The sequence below is a fragment of the Salvelinus alpinus genome, chromosome 6, assembly GCF_045679555.1.
Source record: "Salvelinus alpinus chromosome 6, SLU_Salpinus.1, whole genome shotgun sequence".
NCBI classification, from domain to species: Eukaryota; Metazoa; Chordata; class Actinopteri; order Salmoniformes; family Salmonidae; genus Salvelinus; species Salvelinus alpinus.
Window position 1 is genome coordinate 59,932,165 of NC_092091.1, and position 17,181 is coordinate 59,949,345.

Below are 17,181 nucleotides of genomic sequence, written 5' to 3' on the forward strand. Positions count from 1 at the left end.
CGTTCCGTCTCCTTTTTCCTCTGCTATCACTCAGTATCACTTTCTTTTCCTCATGTCAGTTTCTCAGAGCTTTGCTGTGATTGGGTAAGACTGGGCTCTGTTTGAGTCAAGAGGGAATTCCCAACGTGCTTTGCAGCGGATGTGTGCAGTGTACACGGTTGGGCGTGACCGCTAAAAATGGTACTGTGGTGGCTCGAAACCATAGCAACCCCGACTCACTCTTATCATTTCGGCTCTGAGCTTGGATCTAGTGAGAAACCGACAGGGATTTTGTGTGTTTATTAATTCATAGACTGACATCAAACACAAATATTGCTTGTATTGTACAGTCTACATCAGGGTTCCCCAACTGGTGGCACGCGGGCCAAATCTTGCCTGCCAGCAATATTATTTGGCCACAAATATAATTTATGCTACCTACATAATGCAATAGTTACATTTAACTTAAATCATGAGGAGAGAGATTGAAGAAGACAGTCAACTAATAAAGCAGGCAGCGGACCATTTTGTGGTGCTGAAACGTAAAGCTGCAACCGCAGCGCAATCAATAGGAAGTGAACAGTGCCTGGTGCTGAAAATATAGCTAACTTGTTATGCAAGTTTTGCACAGCAACAGATGGAGAAGAACTACACCAGTCGAGTAATTGATTTCAACAAAAATCTTCATTTTAATTTACAAACAACAAGAGGGCATAATTGGAGTCTATTTCTTCAGAGCCTAGGCCTAAATAAAATAACTTGGCCTACCTCAGCCAGTTGTGAGGCTAACATCTTTCACAAGAAAAGAAAATATGGCCCAATACAAGTGGGATGGGATTTTTTTTATTAGGCCTACTTACAATGGCAACTGACCAAAAATGTAGCATCCTACACAAAACAATAATTTAAAGAAAAGAAAGGTGCTGTCTGTGTCTGAATGTCTATCAGGATAGCCTGCTCCTGTAACGACAGAACAAACATAAAATACTGTCAGCTTGAGACTTAAATATCAATAATGTTAGTATTTACTAAATACAGTTATATAGGCTACTAAGTTACCTACTCAATGGGAAAAGTTTAATTTCCCCTTCGGACGCAATCTTCTGGATGTCGGGTGAGATGGATGTAATTTTGATGCGCAGGCAGTCCTCGATTGACTTATGTGAATGCCGGTGCCTATCGTGACTCTATATTGCGTTCATGGAAGAAAAATGAGGACTTGCAGGTGTAGTCATTGTTAGCACATAAAATGCAAGTTTCTTTATTTTTGTGCTGTATTCCTCTGAGCAGGCCACCCAAAACCCAAAACGAATGTATTATGTACTAATCAGACGTGTTAAAAATGTTGTTCAATTTGTAGTGTAGGCCAATTAACTGTGCTAATATTATATGCTAATTATGTTCTGGCCCACCGACTATTAGCTCAGAAAAGAATTTGTCCCGAGGCCAAACCTATTTGACAAACCCTAGTCTGGTGCACTAATCACTGATACAGGATCAGATATTATGCCATCCCCTATGACTAAAACCAGGATTGAGATGTACGATAATCTGATCCTAGGTCTGTGTTTAAGCACAACTTCTACCTCAAATCTGCTGTATAGAACAAGTTGACAGATTGAAGTGCGGCCTGCCTCAGGCTGTTTGTCTTAGGAACCCAGCTAGCGCTCCATAGGGGGTGAAACCACATGAGAGGAGACTTTAGCGTGTTCATTTCCCTGCCGTGAAAAGTAATGGACCACTCCCCCCCGTGGCTCATGGGTAACATAGTGAAAGACATTTCCCCCGAAATTACAATGCAAGGCAGCGACGGCTTCGCACACGGCGGCATCAGCTATTAACGACATATCCTGTCTCAACGCCGAATATCTCCGGATACCCAGAATTCCCTGGGTGATGGCGTGCAGCGGGCGAGAGCTATTAAGCCTGGCCAGGGATATCAAAACACCCTCCGCACCTCATGAAATTTTCAACGCTCGTTCCGGCTACACACACACACACACACACACACACACGCACACACACACACACACACACACACACACACACACACACACAGACACAGGGGCGTGCACACACAAACACACACACAGACACAGACACAGGGGCGTGCACACACAAACACTCATGCACAGAGAAACACTCTCGCAACACACACACAGGCACACACACACACACACACACACACACACACACACACACACACACACTTCATCTCCCCGACCCCGACTGTCTCATCCCCTTTTTAATGTATTTCTGATATCAGTTTAATAAGTAGGAGAGAGCTAACTTAGCCAAGCCTCTAAAGACTTTGTATTCTGACTGGTCGGGAGATTCCTTTTCTTTTCTGGCTTTGTGTTGGCTTCTCTGTCATCAGTTCCCACTCTGCTGCTCTCTCCGAAGCCAACCATAGTCAAACCTATAGGGTTTGAAATAGACACATTAGTTAGGCTGATGTACTGTATGTCTGTGTTCAGTAGGCCCCCCCCCCCCCCCGACAACAAACCTCTCCCGTCTTCTAGAGTAGTGTTTCCTTTGCCTTTCATCGAGCGGCCCCAGTTCCACATATTTGATCTATTCCAGTGGTAATTAGTTTAGTCCGTTGTGCTAGAAGATAGAACCACATCATATACTATCATGTGTCAGTATGCAGCTTGGCTATGGCTACATAGTCAGTCTGGTGTTATCTGATAAATTACATTTAGCAACTGCAAATATTTATTTGGTAGCTATAACTGTTTGTCAGTTAGCCCGTGTTACTTTGTTTTGGGCCTCGTTGAGTGTCTCTAGCTGGTTAGCTGCTATATGTCCTCTTACCTCTAATAATAGATTTATAATCAAGTCTTCTATTTGACACTGATCCCCTTGAGTGACAATCGAGTTAATAGCAGTTGGGATATGTGGACGGTAACACAGGGTCATGTTCAATAGGGCACAGCGTGGCAAAACGTTTTGCCACGGAAAACAAGCATTTCTTATTGGGAATATTCAGGTGGTACCTCCCCCTTTCACTCTGATGTGTTGCGTTTGGTGCTGAATGAGCACGACCCTGGTTTCTATCTCTCTCGCGTACCCTGGGTCATAATGTCCCGGCTTTGTGTCTCGGCTCCATTGGCTTTTGTAAGGGCTGCGTTCAGAAGGGCACAACGTTGAGATGAGAATAGATTGTGTAGAACACAACCTTGGGGAACATTCTGATAGAAATCGATTGTGTAGAACAGACATGCCTCTGACAACACTCTATATTAACTGTATCCCTTCTATGTATCATTGAGTTGTCCCTTTTTCCTTCCCTAAATGTTCCTCTCACCCTCTTTCAGCAGTCTGTCGCATTCATTTGGATATGTATTCAAACTACTGAACCCACCATTCAAATGTCTCTTTTGCTGCATATTGTTGACGATCATGCATACCAAAAGTCACATGTTAATGTGTGTTTATTTTCTCCTCACAGGGAGTGAGTCTCACTCATCAGATTCAGGTAACTACCGTTCAATGTAGTACGTCTTGACACAATTCTCATATCCAATTTATCTTGGACTGTTAGCTGTGAAAAGGGATACACCGTGTGTTGGCGTCAAGGGGTCTAGTTGTTATGTAAGGCCTGTCACCTATAATTGTATTATGAGATGTGACTGTGACCTGTAATTGTGTGTGTGTGTGTGTGTGTGTGTGTGTATTCCAGATGCTTGGAGGTCGCGTAGCACCGACGGCCTGAGGAACGGCGACGACGTCAGTTCTTCCCTGGCTGCCAAGGGCTTCCGCAGCGTCAGGCCCAACCTGCAAGACAAAAAGTCCCCCACACAGGTGAATACACATGCGCGCGCACACACATACTGTGCCTTGTTGAATCCCTATACAGCTTTTTAATGTGCTTAATCAGTTTAACCAGAGTATTCACACCACACTGATTGATTTCGGTGGCAAAGCTATCATTGTTGAATCCGTAGTATTAAAGCAGTATGAATCCTGCTTTATCAGGGAGTTTATAATGTGAATAAATCCTACAGTGTTATTCCTTCATTCCTTCACCACCAGTGCCTCCAGATCATTTCCCGTGAAGTTTTTCTGTTGATTCAAGTTGATATGTTGTTTTCCAGCGGCTGTAAAGAGACTAATCAAAGATTCCTTTTATCCTCCAGAGGAGTGTGTGTTCGGTGTTTATGCGTCATTTGAGGAAGATAATAAACGCAGCAAGGAAGCAGTCTGCTCCACACATCTCTTCAATCTTCTAAAATGATCTTTATTTGATTCCAGGCCACATTTTTATGACGTTGGCTTCAAAGTGGAAAATAAATCGCACCACAACCTCATAAAATGTTTACAACAGAGAGGGAAAAAATGAATATATTCCGGTCAAGGGTTTATTGTTCTTGTATTATACTTAGGTCTGGATTTTGTCTGTCTCATATATTTATTTCAATCATTCCATTGATAAACAATGTTTGTTTGCTGTTTTCTCTGATTCTAATTGGCTGCGCAGGCTGTCAATCAGGTCCCCCTCCCGCCCCCTAGGAGAGAGAGCTACCCCTCCCCCGCCACAGGTGCTATCCCCCCCTCCTACAGCTCCCTCCTAGCCGAGACCCTCGGACCCGGGATGCTAGCCCTCTCCAACGAGAAGGCCATCCTCAAAGAGTCGTACACAGTCAAGAGCAGGTCTTCTTACTCCCACCATCAGAGTACTACCACCACTTCTGCACCTCAACCCCAATCTGAACCCGAACCCAAACCCCAGCCCCCACAAACAAACCCTCAGTCTCCCCTCGCCAGCCCCACCCCCTATGACACCAGCAAGGTCAAAGCCTCCACTGCTACTTCCTCCACCACCACCCAGCTTCAGGCTGCAGAGCGCAAGGTGTCCTCCCTCAGACTCACCCCCGTCACCATCCCTGATCCCCCCTCCCACCAACCCATCCCCCAGCCTGAGACTCTCACCACCTCCCTTCCTCCCCCTAACCTTCCCCCCCGTAGAGACTCCTCCATCTGCCCCCAAAGCCAGCACACAGCCTCCCTCTCCGTCCAGATGGCCCCGCGGAACCCCAAACCACCGGGCTCCAAGGCTCCTACCCTGGAGCCCAAGGCCCCAGCCCCAGCTTCTGACCCTGGGGAGGGCAGGAAGGTGAAGGCCCCACCTCCAGTTCCACCTCTACCGTCCGCAGCGAATGTGGTGGTACTATAACTGAGTTCCAGTTTCCTAATCAACCTCCGTCAGTTATTCTTCAACAGCACCACTGTGGTTTGTCAGGCACAACCAACCAACCAGACTAACCGGGACTGTGTGCGTGTGCTTGTGCGTTTGTCAGGGGGAGGGCCAGATTTAGAAGCACAGTGTGTTTTGTTCAGTGTCCGATATCTTCAAACACCGTGATTGCACTAATCCAATCTCTTACCCCACAGTGAAGGTAACAACAGTCTGCCCACTATAATGCAGTGTGACAAAACACCACATTGTTTCCTGTCACACAGTGTCACTTCCTGTCCTGTTTGGACCACCCAACCATGCACAGCCGCATCAGTTTAAACTCTCTCACCCTCCGTTTCTTCCTCCTCCATAACCCCCTTCCATCCTACCAGGGCTCACCTCCTCACCCCTGCTTCCCCGACCACAGAGCCCGGCGCTCACCTTACAACCGCCAAAGCGCCGACTCACTGGACTACCTGGCGGGCTTCAAAGCCCTGTCGCCCACCCCGTACGCCCCATCCCCATACGCCACCTTGGAGCGCGGTGGGGGGGACCGAATGGACAAAATTGGCATAGCCGGCGGGGTTAGCTTTAGCGTGGTTAGTATGGGGGGCATGTCACCCTCGCTCTCCCCAGTGACAGTGTCAGCGCTCAGCCAATACTCATCCTCCACGGCAGGCCTCCTGGAGGAGCTCCAGATCTGCAGCCTAGACTCCCCCGGCGTGTCTCCCACACCCTCGCCCACCCTCAGCCACACGTCGACCTCCCCGTCCACCACGGGCAACGACGAGGCGCCGCCGCTAACCTCCGCCGCTGCTGCCACTAACGTAACTATCCCCCTCCACCCCCACAACGTCGCTAACTACTGGCTACACCAAGGAAGCTTGAGTCCCCCCCCCCAACCCCCAAACCTGTTACCCATCCAGACATTCCAGTGTTTACAAGCTCCTCCAACTAATCCACTCACCCGTCTTGAGTGAGGCGCTCTTGTATGCCCTACCCCCTTGTCCCACTGTCATAACATCTCCCTTCGCACTCTTCTGATGGTTTAGTCTAACAACGTCTTTGTGCACCGTGATCCCACTTATGTAACGTGTCTTTTGTGTGTGTTTCTCACGTACCATAATGTGAGGATTTGTCCAACTGTCATTAACTCTTAGGTACAACAACTTCTTTCCTATGTCTGTTAAATCACTGTGGGAGTTTTGACTGTTGGTCTTTCAATGTGACAGTGATGTGACACAGTCTTCTGTGTTTTGCACTGTGTCGTTTCTAACCAATAAGGACATCCCTGTTTTGAAGTAAGCCCATGTTTGTTCATTTCCAGCTACTCAACTACTTCCTTTGAACTAACCTGTTATGTGTTCTCTGACGCAGCACAATTTTCCAGTACTGTCTGTTGCACTCCTCTCCTAACAATCAGATTGACCTATTTCACTTTGATCCTTAAAATCTACTCGTATAGTCATTTCAGTCTTACTGGTAGCCTGTTCTTATTACAGACTCAGCGGTTCTTAGTAGCGAGTCTTTGATTCTTAACCAGCTGATAACATTTATGTGGGTGTCTGTCTCATCAGTTTTGACAGCTATAGACGTTTACCCTCTGGTTCTGATGTCTGTCTGTCTGTCTGTCTGTCTGTCTGTCTGTCTCTGTCTGTCTGTCTGTGTGTCTCTGTCTGTCTGTCTGTCTGTCTGTCTGTGTCTCTGTCTGTCTGTCTGTCTGTGTCTCTGTCTGTCTGTCTGTCTGTCTGTCTGTCTGTCTGTCTGTCTGTCTGTCTGTCTGTCTGTCTGTCTGTCTGTCTGTCTGTCTGTCTGTCCTTCTCTTCTCTCCCTCTTTTTCTCTCACTCTTCATCTCCCCATCGCTCTCTCTTTTTCTCTCACTCTCTCTCCCCTCCAGGGCCAAGCTATTCAAGTGGCTATGAATGGAAGTGCGCCCCACCCCCAGAGGCCCTCCTCACCCCCGGCCTACCCCCCTCTCCCCGCCTCGTTCAGCCCAGGGGGGGTTCACATGCAGAGTCGGAGCGCAGGTGAGAGCGGGGATCCCGACCTTTGTCAGCCTGGGCTGATTTTAGAATTTTTGTTGACTTGTGTAAGCAGGCATTTGCTCTGCTATGAACCACAATGCCATATTGCTGAGTCTACCTTTAACAAAATAATGAGCACAGAATAAGGCTTGACAACAAAAAAAATCTATCAACCACTACATAACCAAGAACTCTTACGCTAAGAACGATCCTGAACCACAATGTACGCCTCCACACAAAGTACGCCAATTGATTACCGGTATTCAGATGTCTGTGAATGTACGCGTCGTCACGCCACTGTGGTGATTTACTTCAACCCATACTTTGACTTTGTTCTGATGTTGATCCCCCTCACTATTACTACCGCCCAGAGATAATGGCTCTTTAATGCACTTGTCTAGTTAGTTGATGTAACGGGACTATTGAGGTTTGCAGGATATGATGTATTTACACCCATTAGAGGCAGACGGGACCTAATCGATAGGGGAGCACAGTGGAAAATGAATGGCTGACAAAGTGGACCTGGGCAGTGGGAATATGCCTATCGGCGCATAACTCGCATCAGCGTTGCACAGCCCTACATTTACTATGATATACTGGACATACTGTATACACACTGAGTGTACAGAGCATTAGGAACACCTCTTTCCATGACACTGACACAGGTGAAAGCTATGATCCCTTGTTGATGACACTTCAATCAGCGTAGATGAAGGGGAAGAGACTGGTTAAAGAAGGATTTTTTTTAAAGCCTTGAGACAATTGGGGTTTTCACGCTCAACAGTTTCTTGTGTATCAAGAATGGTCCCACCACCCAAAGGACATCCTGCCAATTTGACACAACTGTGGGAAGCAGTGGAGTCAACATGGGCCAGCATCCCTGTGGAACGCTTTCGACACCTCGCTGAGTTCATTCCTTGACGAATTGAGGCTGTTCTGATGTCAAAATGGGGGGGGGGGGGGGGGGGCTGCGCAACTCAATATTAGGAAGGTGTTCTTAATGTTTGGTATACTCAGTGGATATCTCTAATAAACTGTTTCCCCACTACTCTGAAGTGCTTGGCGAACCAACATTGTGGATAAGAGTGTGTGTGTGGTGAGGGGCTGCTGTTTCGTACATTTGTTTGTGTGCGTGTGACTGCGTCTGTATGAAATGGAGACTATAAGGAGAGCGTGTACGTTTGTGTGTTTTCTGGGCCAGCCCATCCAAATAACTCACATCAGTTCACTGTCCTCTCTTCCTTCCTCCATCCCTTTATTCATCCCTTTTTTCCTTCTCTTCTCTCCCCTTCCACATACTACACTACACTACACACACACACACACACACACACACACACACACACACACACACACACACACACACACACACACACACACACCATAAAGAAGGTTCCGAGTCGGTGACGTCGGGCCACACCAGCGTGAGCAGCACGGTGCCCATCGCCCGCTTTTCAGAGGAGGAGAAGAGGGTGTCGGTCATCAAGGCGCCCCACTACGAGGGCATCGGCCCCGTGGATGACACGGGCATCCCAATCGCCATTCGCACGGTGAGGCGAGGGCCCGCGCAGTCATACACACGCAGGCAAACAGACGACAAGACAAGTGCAACAAAACAAACTCTTTCGAGACATACTTTAAGAAGACATTTTAAGAAGGCTTAAAAGCTCTGTATCACTTTAAGTAGGATGAATTTCGCTACAGAGCAGTAAGCCTATATTCCATATCTGGTGGTCGTTGACAGTGGCTCTGTTCCACACGGCACCCGATTCCCTTTATAGTGCACCACTTTTGACCGGAACCCTATGTAGCTTGGCCAAAAGTAGTGCACTATGTAGGGACCAGGGGACCGTTTGGGATGCACCCAATGTGTGTTGTGGAGTTTCATGACTCACCGTTGTGTTTTTCCTTGGGGAATGTGGAGTACCTCTGGCCCTGACTATCCCTGTCTGCTGTCTGATATGTGAGCAGGGCCCAATGGGAGGAATGCTTTTGAGATGTCAGCAGCTTTAGACCCCTTATTCAGAGCCCTTTCTCTCTCCTTACCTTTTTTATGTCCGCTAGCTATAATTAGGGACTTAGTCAAAGTCCTCGTTATTGTACTACAGGGCAATGAGCAGCCTTTCTCTCTGTCTCTGTGTGTGTGTGTGTGTGTGTGTGTGTGTGTGTGTGTGTGTGTGTGTGTGTGTGTGTGTGTGTGTGTGTGTGTGTGTGTGTGTGTGTGTGTGTGTGTGTGTGTGTGTGTACCCACATCCAAGTGTGTATGTATCTCAGCCGTCAATAACAGTACTTCAGACACTAGTCCTCGCTCTATTGTGAAGAGCATGGAGAAGGGCAGAGAGGCAGAGAGAGAGACAGATGCGCTGTGCGGAAAAAGTTTCTGGCCCCTCGCTGGTAACCATGGTATTAGCGGGGGTGTAGCCAGGCTTGGGCCATCTGGGTACGTCTGGTCAAACACACACACACACACATACGCACACACACTCTGGACTCAAAACAGACACTTTTCTGCCTAGTCAGGTCGCAGTGGCGGTCAATGTTATCGACTGGCCAAGAAATGAACTTCCCCTGTCAGCCGATGACAGATGACTGAGTGTGTGGGAGTGCGTGTGCGTGACAAACAAAAACACGTGGCTATGCACACAGACTTTTCTTTGCACGTGTCCTGTCCGTCCATCTATCCATCCATCGATGGCCCGCCCGTCTGTCTGCCTGCCTATCTGTCCGTCTGTCCGTAGCCTACATTGATTTCTGATTGTTTTCTCTCTCCCCACAGACGGTGGATAGGCCGAAGGACTGGTACAAGACCATGTTCAAGCAGATCCACATGGTTCACAAAGCAGGTGGGGTGGATGTACAGTAGACTGGAGGAGATTGTACAGTGTACAGTGTACCATACTGTGAAATGCTTACTTTACAGTATGTCATTACTTGCTGTTCACCTAGATTGGTCACCTGGGGCGTGTGTGTGTGTGTGTGTGTGTGTGTGTGTGTGTGTGTGTGTGTGTGTGTGTGTGTGTGTGTGTGTGTGTGCGTGTGCGTGTGCGTGTGTGTGTGCATCATGTATGTACTCTATATGTACAAAAGTATGTGGACAACCCTTCAAATGAGTGGATTCGGTTATTTCAGCCGCACCCGTTGCTGACAGGTCTATAAAATCGAGCGCACAGCCATGTAATCTCCATAGACAAACATTGGCAGTAGAATGGCCTTACTAAAGAGCTCAGGGACTTTCAACGTGGCACCGTCATAGGATGCCACCTTTCCAACAAGTCAGTGTGTCAATTTTCTGCCCTGTTAGATCTCACGCCGGTCAACTATAAGTGCTGTTATTGTAAAGTGGCCGCAAAGTGGTAGGCCACACAAGCTCACAGAACGGGACCGCCGAGTGTGTAAAAATTGTCTGTCCTCAGTTGCAACACTCACTACCGAGTTCCAAACTGCTTCTGGAAGCAACGTCAACACAAGAACTGTTCGTTGTGAGCTTCATGAAATGGGTTTCCATGGCTGAGCAGCCACACACAAGCCTAAGAACACCATGCTCAATGCCAGCGTCGGCTAGAGTGGCTTTGGAGCAGTGGAAACGCTCTCTGGAGTGATGAATCACGCTTCACCATCTGGCAGTCCGACGGACGACTCTAGGTTTGGCGGATGCCAGGAGTAATGGTCTGGGGCTGTTTTTCATGGTTCGGGCTAGGTCCCTTAGTTCCAGTGAAGGGAAATCTTAATGCTACAGCATACACTGACACTCTAGACGATTCTGCTCTTCCAACTTTGTGGCAACAGTTTGGGGAAGGCCCTTTCCTGTTTCAGCGTGACAATGCCCCCGTGCACAAAGTGAGGTCCATACAGAAATGGGTTGTCGAGATCGGTGCGGAAGAACTTGACTGGCCCGCACAGAGCCCTGACCTCAACCCCATCGAACATCATTGGGATAAATTGGATCGCCGACTGCGAACCAGGCCTAATCGCCCAACAGCAGTGCCCGACCTCGCTAATGCTCTTGTGGCTGAATGCAAGCAAGTCCCCGCAGCAATGTTCCAACATCTAGTGGAAAGCCTTCCCAGAAGAGTGGAGGCTGTTATAGCAGCAAAGGGGGGACCAACTCCATATTAATGCCCATGATTTTAGAATGAGATGTTCAACAAGCAGGTGTCCACATACTTTTGTTTCATGTAGTGTATGTGTGGATGGACATGCATGTATTGTGTTTTTGTGTGTGTGGGTTTCTTTCTGTGTGCCCTTGTTGAGCCAGAACTCATTAGACAGAGAGACAGAGTGTAGAAGGGGAGAGACTGAGACGGATACAAGGAGGGCAATAGAAAGAGGAAGAAGAGGGAGGGATTGAGTGGGAGAAGCGGCGTCTAATCGAACCTACAGATGCACTGCCGCGATCTCTGCTCCGTTGTGTGGGCTTCACCAAATCACATAGTCAATACAAGGCATATTTGTTCTTAACAACACACACACACACACACACAGCTTATTGTAGTTCTCAAAGGATAACGTCAATAGTCAGCCCTTCATTATCCTTGGTCCTTATACTTTGATCTTCAGTATTCACCCTGCTGATAAGCTACCTAGAGAGCCTTAGTGTGCCCACTGAGGTTTTCCCTGAGACGGGCAGAATATTTCTGCAGTAATGGAGGTAGGGAATCTGTATGTGTGTGTGTGTGTGTGTGTGTGTGTGTGTGTGTGTGTGTGTGTGTGTGTGTGTGTGTGTGTGTGAACAAATGGAGGCAGGGAAAAGGGTGCTCTCGGCAGGGTGTGTGTGTTCTGCTCACCTTCTTCCGTGTTTCTACAGATGACGACTACGCCGACTCGTACAACGCCACATACACTGTCAGCGGTGACAGTGGTAAGAGTCTCTAAGATCTCTTCTTGAAGATTCAAATGTATGCCGCTGGCTCGTCACGTTGTCCTGTGTTCAAGGACAATGAAAACACCTGACTCACAAGAATGCTTAGTTTACCACCCCCTTCTTCTCCTTTCTTTTCACTCTTTCTGTCTTTATCGCTCTCTTTCTATTTTTCCCGCCCCATCATTTCTCTCTCTCCCTCTCTCTATTCTTCCTCCACCTCTCTCTCTATTCTTCCTCCACCTCTTCCTCTATTTTTCCTCCTCCTCTTTCTCTCTATTTTCTCTCTCTCTCTCTCTCTCTCTCTCTAGACACATATAGTCAGTCCTCCAACCCCACCGTGGCCTACCCTCCCCCCAGGACACAAACGTACCGGCCCCTGGCCAAGAGCCCGTCGGACAACGGAGGCCCCGGGACCTTCAGGGAGCCCTCCCCCGTGCCACCGCCACCCCCGCCCAAGCCCTCCCTCCTACAGCTGAGGTCCAGAGACAGCGACCGGGAGCGAGACTCGCCCATGTAAGACACCGCGATCTGGTTTTCTTTCGCTTGGTCCTAGACCAATGGCCTGTTAGTCTACATCTCTTAGGCTTAGACTTAGGCCTTGTCTGCAATGTAGGCCTAGACATAGGCTTTGTCCTTACCCAGGCCTAGTCACTTGAGACCCTCACCTTAGGTGTTACCTTAGACCTAGAACCTAGACCTACGCTAGTGGTGTGCCTTTGACATCATCTTAAACTAGGTCCAAGATCACACTGATGTTTTTTATTTATTTTCGCACCAGGAATCAGTGGGGCCCTCCCGATAGGAAAGTGGACACTAGAAAGTACCGCGCTGAACCCAGGAGTATCTTTGAGTACGAGCCCGGGAAATCATCCGTTCTGGAGCAGGAGAGGCCGGTGAGTGCCCAAAAGCACGTCTTGTCACTTTTTTTACTAGCCTACGTCAGGGTGTCAAACTCAATTCCCGGAGGGCCATGTGTTTCCTGGTTTTTGTTATTCCCTTTCAATTGGTGTCCAATTAGACTGCCAGAAGTGAATAAATGAATCCAACAACCAGGTGAGGGGAGTTCCTAACTAATCAAAGGGAGGAGCGAAAACCCGCTGACACTTAGCCCTTCAGGAATCCAGTTTGACACCCCCGGCCTACACTGTCATTATCTACGCCATTTAAAACTCCCCATAATCACCCTCTAATCTACAGCGTCCTCGTCTCCGAATAAGCGAGTGATCTCCAACTCTCGGCCCTGGAGAGCTAAATGGAGGTGTAGGCTTTTGTTCCTGCCCAGCACGAATACACCCGATTTCAGATATTAAGATCCAGAGTGAATAAGAGGTGTGTTATTAGAGCTGGGTTGGGACAAAACCCTCTACACACAAAGGCTCTGTCTACAGGAACAGAGTTGGGAGACCCCTGACCTAGGGAGAAGCCTTTAGAGGTGCTATACCTCAACCATTAGGGGGATAAAGATATTTCTATTACGTGTCCTGAAGTGGTTGAACTGACTGACTGCTATTTTGGGCTGATATGCTTGTTAAGGTTGAGTAGGAAAGCAATTATATAACAGTGGTCATTTTAAGCCCGAGGAGGGACTTATCCTTGAATGTGTATTTTTAGAAAGGCAATGGCCTTATAGATGTTCTGTTAGTGAACTTCTGTTAGTGAAGTTTCGTATTAATGTCAATTCTGAAATTAGTCATAAAACGAATTTAAGAATATTAATGTCCCATGTGCTTTATATGCACATTTATGTATATACAGTGCACTCGGAAAGTATTCAGACCCCTTGACATTTTACACATTTTGTTTTCAGCCTTACAGTGCCTTGTAAAAGTATTCATCCACCTTGGCGTTTTTCTTATTTTGTTGCATTACAACCTGTAATTTAAATAGATTTTTATTTGGATTTCAGGTAATGGACATACACAAAATAGTCCAAATTGGTGAAGTGAAATGAAAAAAAGAACTTGTTTAAAAAATGTAAATAAAAAAAACAACAGAAAAGTGGTGCGTGCATATGTATTCAACCCCTTTGCTAAATAATGTCTGGTGCAACCAATTACCTTCAGAAGTCACATAATTAGTTAGATTGCACACAGGTTTATTTAAGTGTCACATGGTCTCAGTATATATACACCTGTTCTGAAAGAGTCCCAGAGCCTGCAACACCACTAAGCAAAGGGCACCACCAAGCAAGCGGCACCATGAAGACCAAGGAGTACAGATCAGGGTTGGGTTATAAAAAAGTATCCGAAACTTTGAACATCCCATGGAGCACCATTAAATCAATTATTTAAAAAATGTAAAGAATATGGCACCACAACAAACCTGCCAAGAGAGGGCCGCCCACCAAAACTCACAGACCAGGCAAGGAGGGCATTAATCAGAGAGGCAACAAAGAGACCAAAGATAACCCTGAAGGAGCTGCAAAGCTCCACAGCGGAGATTGGAGTATCTGTCCATAGGACCACTTTAAGCTGTACACTCCACAGAGCTGGGCTTTACGGAAGAGTGGCCGGAAAAAAGCCATTGCTTAAAGATAAAAAATAAGCAAACACGTTTGGTGTTCGCCAAAAGGTATATGGGAGACTCCCCAAACACATAGAAGATGGTACTCTGGTTAGATGAGGCTAAAATTGAGCTTTTTGACCTGAAAATGTCTGTGCAGCAACGCTCCCCATCCAAACTGACAACGCTTGAGAGGATTTGCAGAGAATGGGAGAAACTCCCCAAATACAGGTGTGCCAAGCTTGTAGCGTCATACCCAAGAAGACTTGAGGCTGTAATTGCTGCCAAAGGTGCTTCAACAACGTCCTGAGTAAAGAGTCTGAATAGTTATGTGAATGTCATATTTAAAATGAAATATATTTGCTTTGTCATTATGGGGTATTGTGTGTAGATTGATTAGGAAAAAACTAACAATTTATTTTAGAATAAAGTTGTAACGTAACAAAATGTGGAAAAAGTCAAGGGGTCTGAATACTTTCCCAATGCTCTGTAGACCTAGAAGCAAGCTTATATTTGGATTTCCATAAAGTGTACCTATTTACATGTATTCAACGGACGGTGTTCATTCCCTTTAAATGGTTTCCTTTTCACGCAATCCCCTTCCCGATGCCGTCAAAACTGAAGCGGCGGTTTTGTGTTGTGGTGTTGTGCCCAAATCAAGCAATTGTGTAGGCTAGAAGCAAGGGGAAGTAATGTCTAGATGCGTTTACAGTGGAGATCAGGTTAATGAATTGGCTGGCTGGGCTGATGGGACAGTGAATGCGTAGGGAGTTCTCAGATGCAACAGAAAACAAAATGCCTGTTTTTGCGTCAAATGCTTACCAATGCTAAACTGTTTTTGTATGGCTTAGAACGCGTCTCAACCAATCACAATGCTTGTTTTGACCAACCCCTTGTAGAATAGAATTGTAATATAATATAATTTACATGCTATAGTGTGTTTCCTTATAAAGCATTTCAGTGACCTTTAAACATTTTTTAAAATGGACCACAAAGGCAAAGGGTTGGAATCTTCTTTTCACTCCCTATCTGTGTGTCACCCATTGTATTGGTGAGGCTGGGGTTGTTTGCTACATGGAATTGAGGGCAAGAGGTGACGTGAGGGGATAGTTGTGTATTGGGTAAGCTGTATTGGACTGGTCAACCATCCTCCTGGAGAGCCTGTCGCAATGCAGGGTTTTGCTCCAACCCTGTTGTAAACCCACCTGATTCGGTTTGGAGCGACATCTTGCAGGAGGAGGGTCGGCCACCCACGTGCTAGTCTGTATGTTCCATGGACTTGAGGGTGATCGTTTAGGACAGAGAGGGAGGTGAAGGAGGAGGGGGGTGAACGCGAACTCTTCTGAAGTTAAGGACGTTGTTCAGCTTAAAGCAGTCAAAAACGTGTTTAGTTTCTGCAATCATAAACATGATTTTCCTGTGTTTTATATACAGTCCCACACTATAGAATAAAACTGTACAATTGTGGAAATGATGATAACGCTCTTTTTAGTGTAAGAGCTGTTTGAAAAGGCTGCCTGAAATGTCTGCCTGTTTTGGTGGGATGGAGTTTTGGCCTGCCTGGTGACAAATGAGTTGATAGACCAATAAGAAAGACGGTTCCAAACCTCTTGTCAATAACAGCTAGTTTTCAGTTTCCCCCTCCCCACTCAGAACACTCCCAGACAACTAGCTAAGTTCTTGCTTGAGAAATTGCTCTTTGCTCAGAAGCTATTTTTGTTTGTTTTCAATTAAAATGATCAAAAATAATCACAGTAACGAACTTAATTCTTACCCAGAAATGATTTGATATTGAGATAAAACCGGTTGCATTGGACCTTTTAACGTCTTTAGACAAGTTCTCCAGAACAACATGGCTTCCTCCCAAAGGGCACCCTATTCCCTATAGCAATGGTATAGTGTAGGGAATAGGGAGCCATTTGTCGCACACCCTAATGTGGGAATCAATCCACGTCGAGCAAAGGGAGAGGAGCAGGCGTGGGGAATATCAATGAGTCAGGGATGTCTGTAATGCAGGGTGAGCTATAGGCTTCCTCATGCATCCCAACTACGCTGTCTCTCTCCCCGTTTCTCGAAAGAAAGCCACGATTAAACCATGTTTCTAGCCTTCCTCACATCACCTTCGTGTGTGTTTCTGGTCACGGTGTGGGTCTCTCCGCTGCTGATGGAAAAACTAGTTCACACACATCTACGCCTCTGGATATGGCCTTCCATAAAGAAGGCTATTATTAACATCGTGTGGTCCACTTCTTGGATTGTAGTCTGATCACTGCAATGACTGGAAGTCTATGGGTAGCTACTAGCATGCTAGCAGATACTGTACCCATAGACTTCCAGACAGTGCGCTAATGCTAGTTACCGTTGATTCGCGAAACTACCTCTTAACTTCCTTCAGACTGGACACGGAGACATAAAAATGGTATCACACGTGTTCGTCTGACTCATTGCCAAAATCCCAAAGTATCCCTTTTAAATGGCTCCTGGACATGGGTCACCCATGTCGTTTTGCGTTTTGGCCTTGTGGCATGAAGTAGCCAGAGGGGGAGGAGGGTAGTTGGTTGACCTCTGTAAACCTTTTCTTCAGCTACGTCAGGCGCTCTACTTTCTTATGGGCACGGCCCACATAGAGGCG

The 17,181-nt window shown here is 46.8% G+C and overlaps 1 protein-coding gene across 3 annotated transcripts in view; it reads left to right on the top strand.

Moving 5' to 3' along the window:
- LOC139579024 (sorbin and SH3 domain-containing protein 2-like) overlaps window positions 1-17,181 on the top strand; it is a 104,235-nt gene that overhangs the window by 59,889 nt on the left and 27,165 nt on the right. Inside the window, exons 5-13 of one of the 3 annotated variants that reach the window (XM_071407235.1) lie at window positions 3,434-3,460; window positions 3,665-3,786; window positions 4,463-5,149; window positions 7,060-7,189; window positions 8,579-8,736; window positions 9,963-10,029; window positions 11,991-12,044; window positions 12,356-12,560; window positions 12,826-12,940. In XM_071407235.1, the coding sequence (XP_071263336.1) occupies window positions 3,434-3,460; window positions 3,665-3,786; window positions 4,463-5,149; window positions 7,060-7,189; window positions 8,579-8,736; window positions 9,963-10,029; window positions 11,991-12,044; window positions 12,356-12,560; window positions 12,826-12,940 (1,565 nt within the window). Of the gene's footprint in view, window positions 1-3,433; window positions 3,461-3,664; window positions 3,787-4,462; window positions 5,150-5,553; window positions 5,989-7,059; window positions 7,190-8,575; window positions 8,737-9,962; window positions 10,030-11,990; window positions 12,045-12,355; window positions 12,561-12,825; window positions 12,941-17,181 lie in introns of all 3 variants that reach the window. The other 2 variants (XM_071407237.1, XM_071407236.1) reach the window with 2 other exon arrangements.